At 32.9% G+C, this 19,684-nt stretch overlaps 1 protein-coding gene across 1 annotated transcript; it reads left to right on the forward strand.

Annotated features, from left to right (window-relative positions):
- Positions 1–11,171: 11,171 nt before the first annotated feature.
- Positions 11,172–19,571, forward strand: LOC142349741 (uncharacterized). The gene is made up of 5 exons (XM_075401483.1): positions 11,172–11,529; positions 12,049–12,207; positions 14,895–15,187; positions 15,944–16,088; positions 19,381–19,571. The coding sequence occupies exons 1-5, from the start codon at positions 11,172–11,174 to the stop codon at positions 19,569–19,571; spliced, it is 1,146 nt and encodes a 381-aa protein (XP_075257598.1).
- Positions 19,572–19,684: the final 113 nt, after the last annotated feature.

Consider the following 19,684-nt stretch of genomic DNA (forward strand, 5'->3'; position numbering starts at 1 on the left):
GTTTTTTGCCACAGAGAGCTCAAGAGCACGGCAAAAAAATGAACTCAAAAGAGAGAACTTTAAAAGTTGAAATTTGAAGTTATTGGATACAAATCGTCAAAAGATCTCTTTGTACATTATTTTTACATTATGAGGACGCAGTTATTTTATAATGCACATGCTACGTACTACAGGATTCAGCATTCTGTAAATTGACGTTTTTTTTGGTCCATAGATTGTCTGGAATCCATTGCGTATACTGTAAATTTTAGAAGACAATTTTTGATTGAATATTCTCGAATTGTTTTGTTTGAAACGTCTGCCATTACACTGGAGCTGATCTTGTTCAACCCGAGTGAACAGGAATTGTTCAATGTAAAAACAGAAAAGGAGAAGAACGCGTTCCATTAAGAACTGATGATAGCTTTTTGAAGAACCAAGAATAAAATAGCGTTTTTTTGGAATACTACAATTAAATTGAATGTAGAAAAAAAAACAAAATTCAACATGCCTCTCGTACAAAAGAATCCAAAATAGATCTTTCAGAATGAATTGAACTTAACACGTATTCGAACAAAAGATATTTGCATTTTAAATCTTTGATTCTCATGAAGATCTCATCTGATTCACATAAGAATTCTCATGAATGAAAAAATCTGTTAGCTATTTTTTGCAGCCTTATTCATACAAATTTATAGCTTAATTAAGTGTAGCTTTAAATGTACTCATAGAGATCTAACCATGTGATAGAAATCGTTGGAACAATGTATGGTTTTTAATAGCCTTTTGCTCAGCTTTTTCAGCATTGCTGTTTTTTAAAACAATTTTTCACTTTAATTGATATTTCACAATTCAAATGTCAAAATATAATAATTAGTTTTAGTTGAAAATGGGATTCTCATTTTCATTGAACTTTTGGATCGATTACGGCTATTTAACCAAAATTGAAAATCTTACGATTTCATTTATGATGATAAATTGTTCTGCCAAAAACTTTTAAAATCTTTCCATTTATCCATTCATTTTGTATTTGGCTACAATATGCTCCATTTGGTGTACAAAATTATGCAAATTATCGAATTCATCTCGTAAGCATTTTTGGTTGAATGTTGAAGTTATATATATATATATATATATATATATATATATATATATATATATATATATATATATGTGTGTGTGTGTGTGTGTGTGTATGTGTGTGTGTGTGCGCGCGAGTGCATATATATATATATATATATATATATATATGTGTGTGTGTGTATCAATGATTTTGCTGCTATTCAAGTAAAAATCAGACAAAGGAAAATGGAACGTCCTCAATGAAAGCTGGTGACAGTTAACTTTTAGTAATCATGGCCGTCTTCTAAAAGTATTATCACATTTTTTTCTTTCGCAAACTTTCGAAATCTTGTGACTCTTGTGAGTTATTGCTTGGGTAACTCTGTTCAAGAACTTGCAAATGCAAATGTTACGACAATTACTGATATCGGACTTCAAAAACAGAGAAAGTTATTTTGTTTTTAGTTATAGCTTCGTCTTAGTTACGTATAGCTCTACAGCCAACGTTGCTTATATATTAAACCAAGTCTTCCTGCCTTTGAACAATACGGTGTTAATTCTGGAACGGGAGAAGTCCGAGTGATTTCAGTATTGTTTCAGATTTAAAGTCTTTGAAAACAAAGACGTGATGAAATGAAGAAGCGAAATCAAAACCAAGAGCAAAAGAAAATACTTTGTATCTAAACTGGTTTAAATTGCCTAATTTGAAATCTGTTTTTCTTTCAACAAAATAGAGTAACAAAACTTGACTTATTAAAGTGTCGTCAGTTATATTACTCAGAATTTTTTACTCAGTTTTTTCTCTGGAATGTAAAAAAATATATATTCTCTGGAATATATCAAACAAACATATGGAGGTCAATAGGATTTATTATTAATTAGTACAATATTTTAATCAGTGTATCACAAACGGAAATGCAAAGAAATATTCTTCTGGAACAGGAATCATCCGTTTAGTATTCAATATGCGAGTAAAATCTGCTAATTGTTTTAAAAACAATTCGAAAAAGTGTTAAACGTTAAAATTATAATAAGTTTAACAAGAAGAAAGAAAGACATTTTGTTGTGCTTTTAGAAAGTTTATCTGGTGTAGATAAGAGTTAATAAAATTCGTTGATATGAAGCGGTGATGCCTATTAATGTACCTGCTGAAAATAATGAGTTTTGATAGCTTCGGTTTTCTATTTAACAAGGCGGCTCGGTAATGTGCGATGGCACATAAGGTTCCGACCCCGCCCATCCACAATTTTGGCATAATTGTCTACCAAATGAGGAACAGATAGAAAAACCCAAAAATTATTTTTTGCGAATCCCAAAAAAGCCCAAGTCTTTTTCAAAAAATTCTGTATGAACGATAAGATAGCCTGCAAAGCAAATAACTCAGTGGAGTAAAAATTGATGCATTAGATTGCTGTAATATGTCAATATTAAGAAAGCGAGTCAAGAAGAACAGCAAAATCAAACAACAACAACAACAACAAACATTAAAATCATCAAAAAATTTATGTCCCTCATAAAAACTAAATTTAGTAACAAAGTCAACATACCGTCAGATAAACCTAAAACTAAACAAAAATAACTTATAAATCACCAGAAAACATATGCGACCAGTCCATAAAATGTTTGGTAACAATTATACAAAAAAGAACAAAAACAGTAAAGTAATAAAATTAACTTATTTTTTTGAAACAGTTAACTTCAAACTAATAAATACCATTAGGAATCAATTAATATTACCACAAATTTACGATTACCACTGCTTCTATAGAAGAGCATTAGGACCTGTCCTTATTCATTTTTTAAAGCGGCTAAAAAGAACAACAAAGAATAAACAAAATTTCAATTGAAACTTGCCAGAAAACGCTGTCAAAACCGTCAAGCCAAACTTTGGCACTCAAAATATATTTGATTGCGCCTTTTTCAAACAACTATAACGTAGTACGTGGCCATTCTTTAGTTAGACTAGGTAACAAGAAGACAAAAAAGCGAAGTGCTAAAGTATGTAATACTTTTAATTTTTTTCGAAACAAAACTACATTCAATGTCATGAAAGGCATTAATTACAAAAAGAGCTATTTAAATAGGGTCGTTTATTCAGGAAAAGGAAGCCCTCGAGACCTGTATTTATCCAGAATATTTCTTGCATCTACAAAAAGAACGTCAAATATGACAAATTCAAATTAATTTACTTTTTTTTTGTGAGAAACCGGTGTCGAAGCCAGTAAGGTCATAACAAACTCTTTAAAAGAAAGATTTTGGGACACCAATTCCTTTTATTCTCTTGACACCCGTAATGTCATATTTGACCTGTAATTAACTAACGAGATTAGGTAAAAAAAAAGAAACATAAAAAGAACAAAATTGCGAAGTTAAAAAGTTTATTTTTAAATTTTGGAAAACGATTGTTTTCAAAGTCATGAAAGCCATCAGCTATCTACTAATATCACAATATCGGTTCTTCTATTCTTCCATGAAAAGCCAATGAAAGCTATCACTATACAGGAAATTTCATACGACCGAAACGACAAAGAATAATTGAGAGTTAGAGACAAAATTAAAAAATTCAATTGATTTCTTCGAGAAAGAGAAGTCGAGGCCGCTAAAACGATGATGTATATCTTTCAAGATTTTATATGTTCAATTGTGTTTTATTTTGAAAGCTAATAAGGTGACATGAGAACTGTAAATAATGTGATAATGTGACAAAATTAGAAAACGTGAAAAACTGGCAAATATCAAAACAAACAAAAATCTGAAATCTTGTAGTATCAAAGCCAGAAAACAATAACTTCAAGCTTACAACTGCAACCGAGAATAAATGTTAAATCAGTAGAAAGAAAAAGCAGTCTTTCTTTGCTGACACTAAGCTGGAAGTTGAACAAATTAAAAAAAAAATAGAGGAAAAGTTAATTAAGCCATTATTTATTGAAAAGTCAATTATTTTTAAAAAAAGAAACGACCATAAACTTTCAATTAAAAAACTAAAAGCATTAGCTTGGAGCTGCTTAGCAATCGAATTGGTTGGACCTATCACTCCTGAGCTTTGATTCGATATGTTCTGTTCTTTATTATAAAAAAGGTCTTTTTTTTAAAAAAAAAGACTGACTAATTACAACCCATTTTTTTTTGGATTGTAACAGTCCAAGAATGGCCCAAAACTACCCCGGTAATACTTGTTGTCCGTTAGGAACAATTGATTATTCGAATGTTGTATATATAGATAATTTGTTAGTTGAAAACTCAAAATAAATTCTGCATTTTTGATAATCAACGAGTAAAGTTAGCAAAAAAGGTAAAGTTTTAACTACAGTGCACTCTCAGCGGACTCTGAAGTCAAAATAGCCCCCCCTTTGAGTCTACAAAGATTGTATGAGTGTTGTTTGGGGGTGTACTGTCGGCAAATTTAATCAAAGTGGACTAAAGTAGCTTATTTCGTGCTGTTTTTGATGAAAAAGTCTAAATTTTGAAATGTTTATCCAGATTTTTTGAACAAAAAAATCAAATCAAAACAATCAACAATGCTTGTTCGTCTTCAAAAATAAAATCAATGACACTATTCTTAAAAATTATAACAAAATTTAGCAAAATTGACGAAAATTTAGGCAAAAATTCCGGACAATGTGAATAAAAACAACGTGAATTCACTCTTCTTTTCTCAGAAGTTTAAACCTCGATAACTCCCTGTAGAAAACGAAAATTAAAAAATCTTTTTAATTCCATATTCTACGCTGGACGAGCTTTCTAATGATACCAGTCTCAACTCTCTACGATGAATATATCGAGCGGCGAAAATTCACGGAACAAAAAAAAACCATTTGAGTATATAGTTCCTCCCCCCTCAAGAGGGTCGGAACAATAAAGGTTTAAAGTTGTTGATGCAAACAGACAACTATGCGATATCAAAATTTAGAATTCAATAGATACAGTGCATCAAAAAGAGCAAGTGAGAAAAATAGACCAGAACAAACTTGCAAATGTCTTAAAATTTAATTATTTAATTTACATGGTCTAATAGATGTGACCTTCAAACTGTAATTCTTACAATTTTGATCATCTTTTGCACGAAACTCATAAGCTTTTGTAATAGATTCACACCCCTTCACTCCCGCCCCTTCTTGCTGTCGGTTTTCATTCAAATGGAAACCCAGGTAAAAATTGGAAGGTTGTTTGTAAAAATCACAAGTTGTCGGATCCAATGTCAATTTTAACATAGTGAAAGGAAACTTGATACACCTTGCCATGACATGCAAGATCTTGTTAACTCGTGCAAAACTTGAAACATCTTGCCAAGATCTTGATAGACACACATTTCTTGGAACACCTTGATAAGATCTTGACAAGATCTTATCAAGACATGTCAAGAACTTTTCTTGGCGTAACTTGATAATATCTTGATAATTCTTGACACAGAAAATTTTGTTTCTAAGCAACCTGGAATGAGGTGGTGGAAAAATGAACTGGGAATCCAGAGAAAAATCAGTTTTTCTGCATAAACTTGTTTTTGGGGTAATTTCGATCATTCAGAAAAAAGTTTATTCCATTGTGCGTTGAATAAAGATCCCGCGTCACGTGAAGAGCACTTATAAAACATTCAATACCCTCATTTGCTTCTTTTGAAGTTTGGCAAGCAAAAAATTATGAAAAATGTTGAAATCTGCAGTCAGTTTGATTCTAATTTCTGTCCAAACTTCATCATAATCTAGAAATAGTGTGAATGTTGCCGCTTGGGATATGTTTTAGTGTTATCCCCTTAAATATAACACTAAAATTGCTTGGCTTAAAACTAGTTTTCGCAGAAAGATTGATTGGAGCGTAATATAGGAAACTGTGACCACAGAGCAATGATTTTCCTCTTTTTTTGACATTAAGTTTTAAAAAGACCATTTTGTTGTCGCCAAAAGCTGTCACCTCACAAAACAATGGCTGAGACTCAATTGCTGAAGTTTAAGTAGCTTGAGTTAAGCTGTTAGATTAAATGAAAATTCATCAGTCATTTGCCCAACAACTCGACTACCAAACTTTATTTGTTCTATGTCAAGAAATTTAGTTCAAAGCACTCTGAATTACAACAGGTTAAAGGGAGCTGAATTTTCCGACAATTCTTGATAATTCTTGAAAAATTTTGATAAATCGTGCTTAATCATATGAATTCGTGCGAAATCTTGTTTTAAGATGCTTTTTAATTTTTACAACTTAGTATATCTTGCCATGTCATGGTTAGTGTTTCTTGGAAATCTTGACAAGATCTTGTTTCTTGATAGCCATGCAAAGATCATACAAGTTCTTACATATCTTGATGTTTTCTTGCCATGTAACATGGCAAGATCTTTGCAAGATTGTCCATGTTTTATCATGTTTCTTATCATGGCTATCAAGTTTCGTTTCACTGGGAATATATTATTGACAAAAACAAAATTTAATTGAACACAACGCATTACCGCAAACGTTATTACGTAAACTGAATAAAATGAACCTATACAATCTCTAGTTATTTTCACTCTAGAGAAAATCCTCTTAGATAAAAAAAAAGGTTTCTCCCAATCAGCAACTCATATGTTTTTGTGGACAATAGCGGATAAATATGTTTCAGATTCACAGTCCTTAAAAACAAAGACGCGATTAAATGAAGAAACAAAATCAAAACTAACAACAACAGAAAAGACTTCAGATCTAAACTGGTTTAAGTTGGTAAAAATTTCCTATCTGAAATCTGTTCTTCTTTAAAAAAAAATTGAGTTACAAAACTTGACATATTACAGGCTCGTCAGTTATATTACTCAGATTTTTTTACTCAGTTTTTCTCTGAAAATTAAAAAATTTCCGTTCTTTTCAATTTGAGTTTTAAAAACAATTAAAGCCGTTTCCACAGCTTGCTATAGCACAAATTTTTCAGAAATTTCTGCAATGTCATTTCAGATATATTGATATGATACATTTCATGCTGTCAAGTGCAAATATGAGAACATTCTTTACCACCCATAAGGAATCATGTGATCCTCTTATTAAGTAGAAGCCTACCAAAACTATGTCTATAAAAATTATGTCTAAAACTATGTCTCATAAGTTGGATCTTAATCTGCGGAGCAATATTTTGTACGAGTTATGTTGGTATGAAATAAAAATTAATGAGACGCCACATGTAATTAGGGAGGTCCTTAAACTACGTCAACTTTTTGTTCCAATTCACAGCATGTTACAGCTGTGTTTCATTTTGATCTAGACTTCGAAAATTGAATAAGCTATTTTTTGTTTATCAGTTGATAGAAGTAATGTTTGGTGACGAAAGATAGTTCTTCTTTAGTTAAAAGATTTCACAAGCTATTTCTTCTCAAAATGATTGTACAAATAATGTTGAAATCATTTATTAAGGCACTTATATAGTTACAGAATTATCTGAATTAAAAAATATTTGGTGGAGTCGGGCAAAATCAATCAGTTTCCCTAAATCATTTGTAATTATCATAACTGATTATCTGTTGTTATGATTATCTGAAATTAACATCACATTAAATTATCAGTATTTCATTATCTAAAATTGAAACAACAAGAAATTCCTGAGTGAATATTAAACTAGTCTACTTAAAATAAAATAAATTATAAGTTATATTGTTTTAATTAAAAGTTTATATTATTTTAATAATTTGTATTGTTTTAAAATAAGATATATTATTCCGTTTTAAGCTCGCCCGAAAACAAAAACGATTTTAAAATAATTTTACAAGTTCTCTTGTATGAGAGTTATTTATTATAAATAATCTGTAAAAGTAAACTCAAAATGAGTGGTTGTGTTTTAGCGGGATAGTTTGTTAGATTTTCAACTGGATTCTTAGAAATTCGAACGATCCTTTTATTAGTTTCATTATGCATGTTAATCTTTACTCTATTCACAAATCGACAAGTTAACAATTCATTTTGTAACTCAGGCGTCAGAAACAGCTTCAACGAGACAAGACTCTTAGGTTTGATCGACAAAGCGGGAACGAGCTCTACCGGAAAGCACAGAATATATTTTGCACCATTTAATTAATAAGTTGTGGACAAATGGTTTAAAAATTGTGATATGATAGTGAACCTTCGAATCATAGCTAGCCAGCGTTCTCCAAGATTTAATATTAATTTTTTGGCGAAGAACCTTTTTATCTTGAAATTTTTGCCAATTTTAACAAAAGTAATTTTGAAGCATAAATTTTACCCAGATGGAAGGAATAGATTAAGTAATCGTTTTAGTGTAGGGAAAAGGGAAACGTTAGTTGGTGTGCTACCAGTTCTAAGAAAATTGATTGATTGACATAGCTGATGCGTTGTTTTTTATGCTAAGTGCCCATAAAATCATTTTAAAAACTATTTATTTTTAGTCAAAGCGTCGTAAAAGTGCCGCAAAATGAATAACACAATGGTCATTATTATCATTCCGAAAAAAAAACAGGCTTATAAAGCGATTTAACACAGATAAATTAACAGATAATCAATGAAACAACTAAATCTAAAATCATTTGCTTCACAATCTGTCAAAAAGTAAGTCAAAAACCGAAAACATCAAAAAAAAAGAAAAAAAGAAAACACCCAAATTGGAAAAACTTGTCACACAATGAGCGGGAACATTGTTTTTGATTAGTTCCAGTTTTTATGTCTTTTCGTATGGATCGTAAATCATTGGCGGCAAACACTTGGAAGCGATAACGGGAGAAATGCAAAAAATTTTGCTGAAAGTAGCGAAAATGATTCAATTATTGATTCGAATTGAACTGATAAAAATAACAACGGTCCGCTGTGAACCGAGAATTCATTAATTTGCGCCAATAAAGTGTTTAAAAATGAACTTAATTTTGACGTCTCGTTGTTGAACTAATTTAAATCATTTTCCACAGCCTTATAAAGTAGTTTATACCCTCGAGAATTCTGAAAGTGAACAATAATTTCAGTTCAGAAAAAACAGCTTTCTTAAAGGATGAAACAGTTTATTATAAGAACTTTGGAAATTTTGGTGCCAAACAAATCCCCGTCCTCACTGAAAATTGGATTGCTGTACGAGACAACTATTTCTGATCAACCCGAAAATGCAATTTTTGTTCCCATATACTCCACTGTACAAAAAACTTATGTTGCTAAATTGTCAATGGGCGCTAATTTCAGTACTTTTCAATTAATACACATAAGTGATTTTTTGCAAAGTAAATTTACGCTAAATTGCACATTAATATATTTCACCCTCTAAAAATAACTTCTTTTGGACAATCAACCCACCCATCCATATTTCGTTTATAGTCTTAGGAATTTTTTTGCTTATTTTGAAGCAAAATTTCATTTCTCAAGCGTTAAGATTACATAAGATTTTTTTGGGAATGAAAATCAAAATTGAATTTTGAAAGCTATCTCCGGGTTTTTAACCGAAATCTATCCCGCCTATGCTATCATAAGAAAAATATACTTACTCGAAAAAAATATAATTTATGCGCTTTGTAAATGCATAGATTATGCAAAAATTATTGTCCACCGACAAGTACGATTTAAAATTGTTTCTCAACAACGAATTACTGAGCTGCTGTATCAAATTGGCAATTATGGAGTTTAGTTTTTGGTTTACCACAGGGTACACAAAATTGATTTTCGCTTTCTTGAACAAAATTATTTAGTAATCGCTAACGGGAAGCCATATTTTACAGGTCAAAGTCCAGACAGTTAATAAAAAGCAAACTCCAAGGTTCACTCAATATACTTATAAAGTGGTGTGATAGGCTGAAAATCAAAACAAATCCCGCCAAAACAAAGTACAAGCTATTCAGAAATCCTTCGAAAAGACAAACAAGTCTCAGCCTATACATCAATGGAAACCAAATTGAAGAAGCGAAAACCATCAAGTTCCTAGGAATAACCATGACGCCACACCTAAACAGGAATGAGCATTGTAAAGACATAACAACCAGAGCAAACAAGCGAATCTTCCAGCTGTGGCGTCTAAGCAACCTCAATGTTGAGCAGGAAAGTTTACGTCTGCTGTACAAGTCCTGGATCCGGCATTTATGTCTATATGCAAACGCTTGCTAGCTCAACCAATCGCAAGTGGTTATCTCTATCATGCAAAAAGCGGAAAACAGAGCACTAAGAATCTGCTTAAGGAAACCTCGATGGTATAGCGTGCAAAAGCTACATGAAGAATCTAACTCACCTACTATAAGAAACATTCAGATACGACTGGCAAAAGACTACATCAAGCGCGCACAAAATAACAAAATTGAAGCAATTTTACGCCTCATAGAAAAGAAAAGGCAATGTTCAAAGAACAACTGCAAAAGCACATTAGACCTGCTGATTGTTTAGAATAGCTGATTGATGCTCAGCCCTTCTTTGTCCAGTTCTAGCTTAATTAAATCTCTTTTTTCTCTCTCTCTTTTACTTACTTATTCTTTCTCTCTTCCCGCTCTCAGACAAAACTTACCTTCCTGCCCAACAATGTCCAATGACAACTGCAAACGCGGCTAGCCAGAAGTACTCAACGACAAGTAATAGAAATCAGGAATAGCCAGTAAAAACCCTCCACGGTGTTTAAAATGGCGTCGTACCCCAGTAACATTGTACAGTTTAGAGCCAAGGTCACAAATTCAAATTCAAACTCACAAACTCTGGAAACTGCTGTTGTAATGAACTTGATTGTTAATGGTTGTACATGAACTTCTTATTTGGCTGATTGCTAACGGGAAGCCAAATGGGAGATGGACGTAGCCGAATTTTGGCGTTGCTGTCAATGAATTTATTTTTGAAATTTCACGACTCTTTCGCGTAGCTTATTTCAATAATGGAGTGTGCTTACCATTTGAAGTTAAACTGAAAACTATCGAATTAAGATTTTGACACAATTCTTAGCAAGAATTTGTCACGATATATGCAAATGTCCAATAAATTTTTACCAGGAAACTTTATTAAGAAAAAATTATCAAGACATGTCAAGATTTTTGTAAGAAAAAAATTAGCTTAACAAGATCTTGTTAAGTAATCACAAGTTGAGTGAAGAAGGTCAAGATATGGCTTGTCATAATTGGCAAGATGTGCCAATTTTCATTTGGTTGGCTGTTGAGATCATTCGCCGGAATATTTCAGCGAGTTTCGTAAAATTTCTTATTGTTATAAGAAAAATGTCCACTCATAATTATTTTCGGACTAAGCAAAACAATAGCCTTGTCGATCAAGCTCAGCTACAAGATGCCTCAAAAGTGCTGCAAAATGGCTTCACAGATATGAAATCATCGCATTCAAACTTAAACTGCACGCGATTCCAAAACTATGTGAATCAAAAGGGATATTCGTTCTCGGACTGTCCGGCAGCTATTGGCAACCAGTTGGGAGTTCTGGCTATTGAGCTGGCTATTTACAGACATTTTGGGTTGAAATTGGTGCTGGATCAGAGACAGAAATCTGTTCTTAAAAATGCATTTGACGTTGATCAAATTTGTCGCGCAGATGGGACCTCGTTCTGCATTGTAAGAATGACAGGTAAGCATCCGAGTCGATTTCGGACATCTTAAAAGATTTTCCAACAAGATCTTGCGATATTAATTCTAGTGTCGTATTAGGTCATATTTTGCAAAATTAGAATAAAAAACATATGCGAAAGAAACCAAAAAAGCCTGGAAGGTCTCAAAAATGGGGGGGGCAAAGAGAGCTTTCTTAAAAAAGTTTCAAAAAATGATCTTTCCATTATATTTGACCAGCTCAAAATTGAAATCTTATTGTCATTCAATTGTTACTAGTCATAAAATGATCATATGCTGTTCTTAGTAATCATAAAGAAATCATATATGATTCTTACTAAACATTGCAAGATCTTACTAAGAAGTGTTATATACGGACCTATATACGATCTTTGTATGATTGTCAACATTATTCATCCCAGGCTTGTGAGTTGAAATTTGTCATATACTCTCTATTTTTTCACTCCCTTACAAAATTTTCTATGATCAGCCATGCCCTCGAAAAAGTTTTGCCATAAATCATATTTTTTGGTGTTTTTAGGTTGCAGTTTAACTTTGCGGGGCAAGACAATAGTGCGCACAGACACGGATAAATTGTGGGGAAAAGGTCTGAAATCTATAGGAGAAGTTCCCTCAGACCTCAGAGGGAAAATTGTTCATCTGCCTCGATGGCCTCAATTTATACCGTGGCTTTTTGATGGTAAGCATATCTTTGATATCTTTCTTTCCTCTTCTTATAAATTTTGATTTCCGTAAATTGAAAAAAAAATGATGACTGGTTGATTTGAGCTATGGTTACAGAACCATAAAAAAAGATCCGATGTCATTGATGCTTGCATCACCTTCCCGGGTCATCACTTCTTAGTAGTCATTTAAGGTTCATATATGATGTCACACAAAACATAACGTATTTCCTAGTTAACCTTCTGTGACTACTAAAAAATAATACATGATCTTTGTATGATTACCAAGAATCATACGTCTGTTTTTCATTTTTTGCCATTTATGTTTTCTTTTTAAATTTTATTCGGTAAGGCATAAGCTTTGTGATTCCCAGGCATCAATTTTTGATCTGCCAAAGGACCCTAACGTTCAATATCATTTGCAAATTGGGCACCAAAATAAAACATTAAGTACAAATAGATAATTAAAGTTTTGATGTTGTCTGGAGCCTGTTAATACCTATAAATGCGCATATATATGAAACATTAAAAAAATTGCATATAACATCAACTTTGTTTTGTGAATGTGTTCAAATTCCAAAGTTATTCTTTTACCGCACATAAAGAACCAAATGTGAATTGAAAATGCAATACAAAAATTTAATAGGTCTTCTGACTACATTATACGCAAATTTGTGGCACCAGTCAATGCTTAATATGTCATATATGACCTTGTATGATTTCCAATAAATTTTTTTAAATTCAATAGAAAATTATACAGTTTTTAGTCTGCCAATTTTTTTTCTTTGATCCCTGTATGATTTCTAGGAAATCATATTTGTCCCTTGTATGACTACCAAGAGTTCATACAAATCTTATATGACCTAGTATGAATGCTAAGAACTTTGCATGATGAGCACAACTCAGGTCAAAACTAAAACCATCAATGAGTTTGTTAAAAGTGTGCGATGATTAGTGGCGTGATAACCGAGCGCTAGGGTGTGTGATGCACACGCCAGTGATTGAGAAATCAATCCCCTGCCTCCGTGAAGCTGTCGGTGTAAAAATGGTCTCCTACTTAACCATAGCTTCAGGTCTGCATGGCCTGACCAATGTTGGCTGCAATGATGGTACCATGTGAACATTTCAGACGCAAAAAAGTGGTCATAGTCACCAAAAAGAAGAACAATGCTGCTCATAAAAAGAACGGTCTGAAATGTAGGGAATAATAAGAAATAGGACAGCTGAGAACAGGCTACTGTAGGCCTAATGCTGTTCACGGCGATAACACAGGAACCACAATTACTATTATTTATAATCTTTACTGTTACAAACAGGCTGCATTCCAATGATAATAATGGCAGATATCTCGCCGCAGCAGTAAAAGATGTACAAGCATATACAACCTACTTATATAATCTACATGTACAATCTACGTTTGCAGCAAAAGTCAATTTAAGTTTTTTTGCCAAAATTTTTCAAGCAATGATATGGCCAGACATGTGGATAAGAAATTTTAAATTCTAATCTTTTGAGAAATTTTATAGAATCCGAAGGAATTTTCAAAACTTTCATGTTTTACAAAAACGTACTAACCGAATGATACTTTTGTACAACGAAAAGACAGCAACTAATACACATTTGATTTCAGAGTTTTTGAGACGATTTTATTAACTACTTTCTGATTACGTTAAAAATTCGACAATTTATCTGAAATAAAAATTGAAGAATAGAATTTGTTGTTCGTTCTTGTCATTTATTTATAAAAAAATAAGTATACATAGAAAAGATAACACGATTGCTGTAGAAAAAGATCAAGTAGAAATCGACGCACAATTTCTTCAATGTTAATAAAAGCTAACAAACGACAAGTTTTATAAATAAGACAAGTTAGTCGCTGGACAGAGAGAGTGGGAAAAGGGAGTGACAAAAAACGGTGTGGCGAGAATTCTTTTAATTAACAAAACTATTGATATTTTTTAAATATTTTTAATATACTGTGCCAACGAAACAACGAAACGGCATTTTGTCTTGAATATTCCTACTGTTTTGGTTTTCAAAAATTGATGTTAGATTTTGCAGTGTACATAAACATTAATTTTTCAATCTCCTTTAACAGTCTCCTCCCCCCAAACAAAAACTATGGCCTCCATCATGGCTTAATTAGCATGGTTGGGGGGTATAGGTTATATGATGCATGAAGTATGACAAAACACGCAATGCCAAAAAACCCAATGTGCCATTATACCCAATTTATTCCATTTGAAATTTTCGTTAAATAATCTGATTGCAAATTAGCACTCGGTATTAGAAGCATGTTTTCTCTTAATTAAGCTCATGGTTTACTCGCGTTTTCGGTTGTGATAGTTTCATATCAAGTTCCACGGGCCGCTGAGGCATGGCCAAATGCACTAACTAAATATTATGCTGAATAACCGTTCTAATATTTTCAGCATTAGGATAAAATATTTGTTATATTTTGGGTATTTTGTCATATTGGGTATTTTGGCATTGGGTATTTTGTCCTGGCATTTGGAGGGGGGTCTATTCTGCGCAACATATAGGTAACTTGTAGGAAAGTGGCTTCACTGAATTTATACAAATTTGCTTGAAAAAGGCACCTCAAATCTGGCAGTGGAAATGCAAAATCCGGGATCGTAAAACCTGAAACTGCAGTGATGTTGCTTTTTAAAACTAGCATGTGCGAGTTTCAATATCATTTTAGGCTACCTTAACGACTTTCGTAATCAAATTTACTTCAAAATTTCAACCTTCGCAAAAGCAACCGCCGCTTTCAACTTGCTTCGAGTTGAGAACCATTGCCCTACGATTGCAGAAAGACAGGAAGAAGTCCTAAGAAAGGTTCCACTGAAAGAGTCAAAGTGCACATGTGTCGTTGTTCACATCAGAGGTGGAAACTATGACGAATTCCTGAAGTTTCGTAATTTCGGTCCCAGTATTGCAAATGAAACAAACTACCTTCAAGAGGCATTTAAATACGCAGCTTCACGATACAAAGTGCGTGATGTTTCATACATTCCAACTTTTTCTCCTTTTTCTTTCACAATTTTCTGTTTAAAAAGTTGCACGAAAAGTGGCTGAATTTTATGAGAAATATTTTATATTGACATTATTTATCGCGAGAGGTTTCCGGGTTGTTGATAAGGCAAATAAACAATAATAATTATTATGCGCCGGACAAGTTAGTGCTGCGGTCGACAGATTGGCTTTATGCGCTTGGACAACAATTTTGGGCCATAATGTATACTGTCTCTATAAATCACCTTATTTAAATGACAAAAATCTGTGATTCTACAATGCTGTTCTTTTTCTTTGACAAGTTTCACGTGAAACAATTCGGTGCCATTTATTGTGCAGTGAGGTTTCCTCCAAAATAAAAAATGGTACAACCTTTTTAAACTTTTTAATAACCGCTGATATATTTTGCGATCAATTTTTCGCACAGTTATTCAGAAAAGAGTAGAAACAACAGTTCAGTTTTTTCTAATCTTTTGTTTTTATTTTTAAGAAGCAATGGCTATTTCTCACCGCAGTCTTAAGTTTTACAACAATTTGTAAGTTACGTGTCTAGATGGAAATTCTTTTATAAGCGAGCGCGTGCTCAATTACCAAGGTCCCACTCAGCATTGGGTGATTCTACCTTGGTCATGCAATATATGCCCCCCAATCAGTTAAGCATACCATAACGGGGCGGGCTATTAAGGGATAATGTGAACGATCAGGTTTTTGTAATGAAAAAATTATGCTTTTTAGAATGCGGTCTTTTTCGTGCTGGGAAACACTGACAAAGACATCGGTAACTACTTGAAAGGACACACTAAGTTCTTCAGTCAGTTCCGGGTTGTACAGGTATCCAAAAAGCGACAGACGTTGGAGCCAAACGACAAAGAAGCTCTTGGTAAGTTGCACATTCCATGTAGTTATAGTTTCCTGGATCTGCTCTGTATTCCATGCTAGAAAGCAACCATTCCAAAGCGTCTCGATCGTGCAAAATTATACTGATCTTTTAAAACTCAGAAACGCAGCTGGGGGTTGTTTGGGGGGGATTGTCGGGTGTGATAAAAACTACACGAAATATTGACGGGATCTCAGAGCCAATGACAGCCGGTTCTCAAGTGCTTAAAAGGTGAGTCTCATCTTTTACGCGGTAAAAAATGAATCATCATCACTGTATAAGTATGTGTCATTGTTCTTCATACATGCAAACAAGTGATATTGACATCCACTGTTCTTCGTACAGGAATTTTTGCGACCTGTCAGATAACCATTTTTATCATGGGGTAAAGGAAAAACGTGTTAGTGGAAAACACACAAGAACAATGAGTACTATATTGATAAACCAGAGGGCAGATTTGAGAATAATCTACATCTCAAAACGACCATTGAAACGACAATGTCCCGTTCAGTTCAAGGATTCAACAACAGTGATAGAACACATATGAGCTAGTGGTATCCTTGAATTGTCAAAATGTATCAGCTGATTGGTTTTTTGGAAGATAAAAACCAATATTCTCAATTTTTCCATCATTAGAGATTTTTTTTATCTAAGCTAATTTTCTTCATACTCAACATCCAACAAAAACATTACAAAAATATGGCAATTCTATCTAAAACATCGGCTTTTGAAAATCCTGCCAATTTTTTTCCAACATTAGAGATGGTTATCTTATCCAATTTTATTCGAAACTCAACATCTGACAAAAGAATTTACAGAAAAAAATTTTTTGCAATAAATCTAAAACAATGGCTTCGAAAAAATTTATAATCAATGCAAACAGCAATGTCTCCACTCTTAAACGAAAAATAGCCACCAGTTCGTAAGAGAAAAACTTAAAAACTTAAACCATTACTCATGACGCCGAAATGGATTGAATGAGGCAAAGATAGAAAACTGGAATGAATGTGATTGTTTTTTATTAAAAATAATAAAGTCAGGTGTTGATTTGTTACAAAATAAATGGTTTCTTTTTTCAAAATCGAATCCCATTTTTTTCTTGTTATGATGCTCAATAAAATGTTTTATATGCCAACAAAAAATTTTTGGGAAGCAATTAAACTAGCCTAGAGGCGTCAAAAACATTTGCTAAAAACGTCGGTAGGGCCGCCAAGTAGATTAAAGGAATCAAATGTTTGTCTGATGAACACAAAAACAAAATAAAGGGGCGCAATAATCGCCATCTCATAAAACTATTTCTTTCTCTGAAAAAATGTTCAATTTTATCTCTCACAAATGACGGCTAGAGTTTTGTTACGGCAGCGGAGGTATTGCAAAATAAAGATTATTGAGACAAAACTAATTCCTATTCTCTTTCAAAAATGCAACTTCACATCAACCATTACTCCACCTGAGACAGTTAGCCACACCATGAAACTTTGGTTTTCAAATAGTCGGGTTGCTGAACATCTTTTTATTTGGAACAGTTTAACCCAGATTGTTTGGGTTAAAATAAATTTAAAAATTTATCTAAAAAAATCTTTCATATTAAGATCATTCCACAATTGAGGAAACAGTCAAAAATTCTTGAAACCTCACAAAAAACTTCCGTTGATTGGACAACCTAGCAGAGGAAAAGCTGATGAAGCATAGAACAATTGATTTTTAACATTTTACGCCCTTTTTTGACACAAATTTTGTCATGTCATGTGACCTGCAACTCAAGATTTTTCGTGAATTTATGAATAATTTATATATAATTTTTGAATCCGTTGATAATGAAATTATTTCCATTATCAGTTTCAAGTCATACGTAAATCCTTACATCTGTTGCTTAGGAGTTATTTAAGCTAATAAGCAAAGATGAAAAGACAGCTAAAACTTCAAAATTTACGCTTGAAAAATCTAAGGGCGCTTTTCTTTGCCATTTTCGATTGATTATCACTTTTTAAAAATTTTCTGGTGACTTTTTTTTAAAACTCTCTTCAATAGCCAATTCAATTTATTATGAGTGTTTGGCGGTTTCTTTTCAATGCTTTCCTTGCTTGAATTCAAAGCAGTTAGAGAACCATTCATACCCCAATAATGCTGCCAATCTATTATGTTGAAAAAAGTAGAAAGAATTGAATGCAATCATAGATTTCAAATTAAAAAGTTTTACCATACACTATGGTACCAAAGAGCTACGTATAGCACGAAAAATTTGTGCTCCTATATCGTTATTTTTGATTAGAGCAATTTATCTGCTCTAAAACGTAAATAAAGGCGTGAAATTTTAAAAATTTAAATGAGTTTTTTTTCTCGTTTTCTCTGTTTTCACAGAAAACATCGTTAGGCTGCTTTGTGTTCTTACTTTTTGATAAGCTGTTGCGATGTCTAATTTGAAAAAAAAAAACAAAGCAATCGCTGACGTATTAGGGTACAATACAAACTGATGGGCGAAAGCTATATGTTAGATGTTCAAACAAGACAAAAGTTGAGGCTTACTCGAAAATTTTTTAAAATTACGATAAAAATTTTAGTTCCAAGACCTTAATATTCAAGAAGACGACGTTTTTGTGCCTAAATCACAAAGATCACGTTTTTGTGCCATATTCAAGAAGATCACGATTTTGTGCCAATTCAGTGTCTTCAAAGAGAAGGAGCGGCAAGTATTGGAATGTCCATCAAATAGTCCCCATCTGATTCCAGTTGAACGTTTATGTTAAAATTCAAAGAAAGAGTTAGGAAAACAGACAGTCTTTGGGAAACTTTGTCAGAAAAACCGTTGAAAGTTCGACTCACATGTTGTTATCAATTTGTGTGAACCGTCTAGTAGATATTTATATAGCTAAAAACGTAATGATTTGTTACTAGGGACTTGATTTGAACTCAATGTATTGTTTTATTTGATGTTTGTGGCGCTTTTTAAAAATTATCTACGTGTACGTAATTTTTTGGTATCATACTGTATTTAACATTTGACATTCGACATTTAACATTTAAAAATGACAAAATTTCAGCACTTAACTACACAAGGATTTTAGTACGTTCTTTCTTCTCAGTGAATAATTACACAAGGATCTTTGTTTTTTAGCAGATTTCTGCGCATTTTTCCTGAATGCAATAAAACGAAGTCAATCACTGGCACAAATTGCCTGTATCTCTTTCACGTAAGATAGCACCGGCATATGCAAACTCACCATAGAAACTTATCATAGATTAACTCCCAAAATAAATTTTGTCATCGTTTTTGATTCCAAACAATAAATTACAGGTGTTGACTTGGCAATAATCTCTCTGGCAGATGTTGTCATTATGACGTACGGAACATTCGGGGCATTTGGAGCAGTTCTCACCCGAGACAAAGATGAGGTCATCCTTCCAAGCTACCACAAGGGTCTCGAGGAACCAGGACTGAACGAACAACTGCCCAAATTCACAAAAATAAACTGGACTTTGGTTTAATTTAAAAAAAACTAAAGAGTAAATTAAATAGATCTTGTTCTTGATGAGGTGCTTAATATAGAAGAACTTGTTGTAAATACAGCACAAGATAAACTAGACTTTAGCTTGACAAG

The sequence above is a fragment of the Convolutriloba macropyga genome, chromosome 11 (genome assembly GCF_964194025.1).
Source record: "Convolutriloba macropyga chromosome 11, txConMacr16.3, whole genome shotgun sequence".
NCBI lineage: Eukaryota > Metazoa > Xenacoelomorpha > Acoela > Convolutidae > Convolutriloba > Convolutriloba macropyga.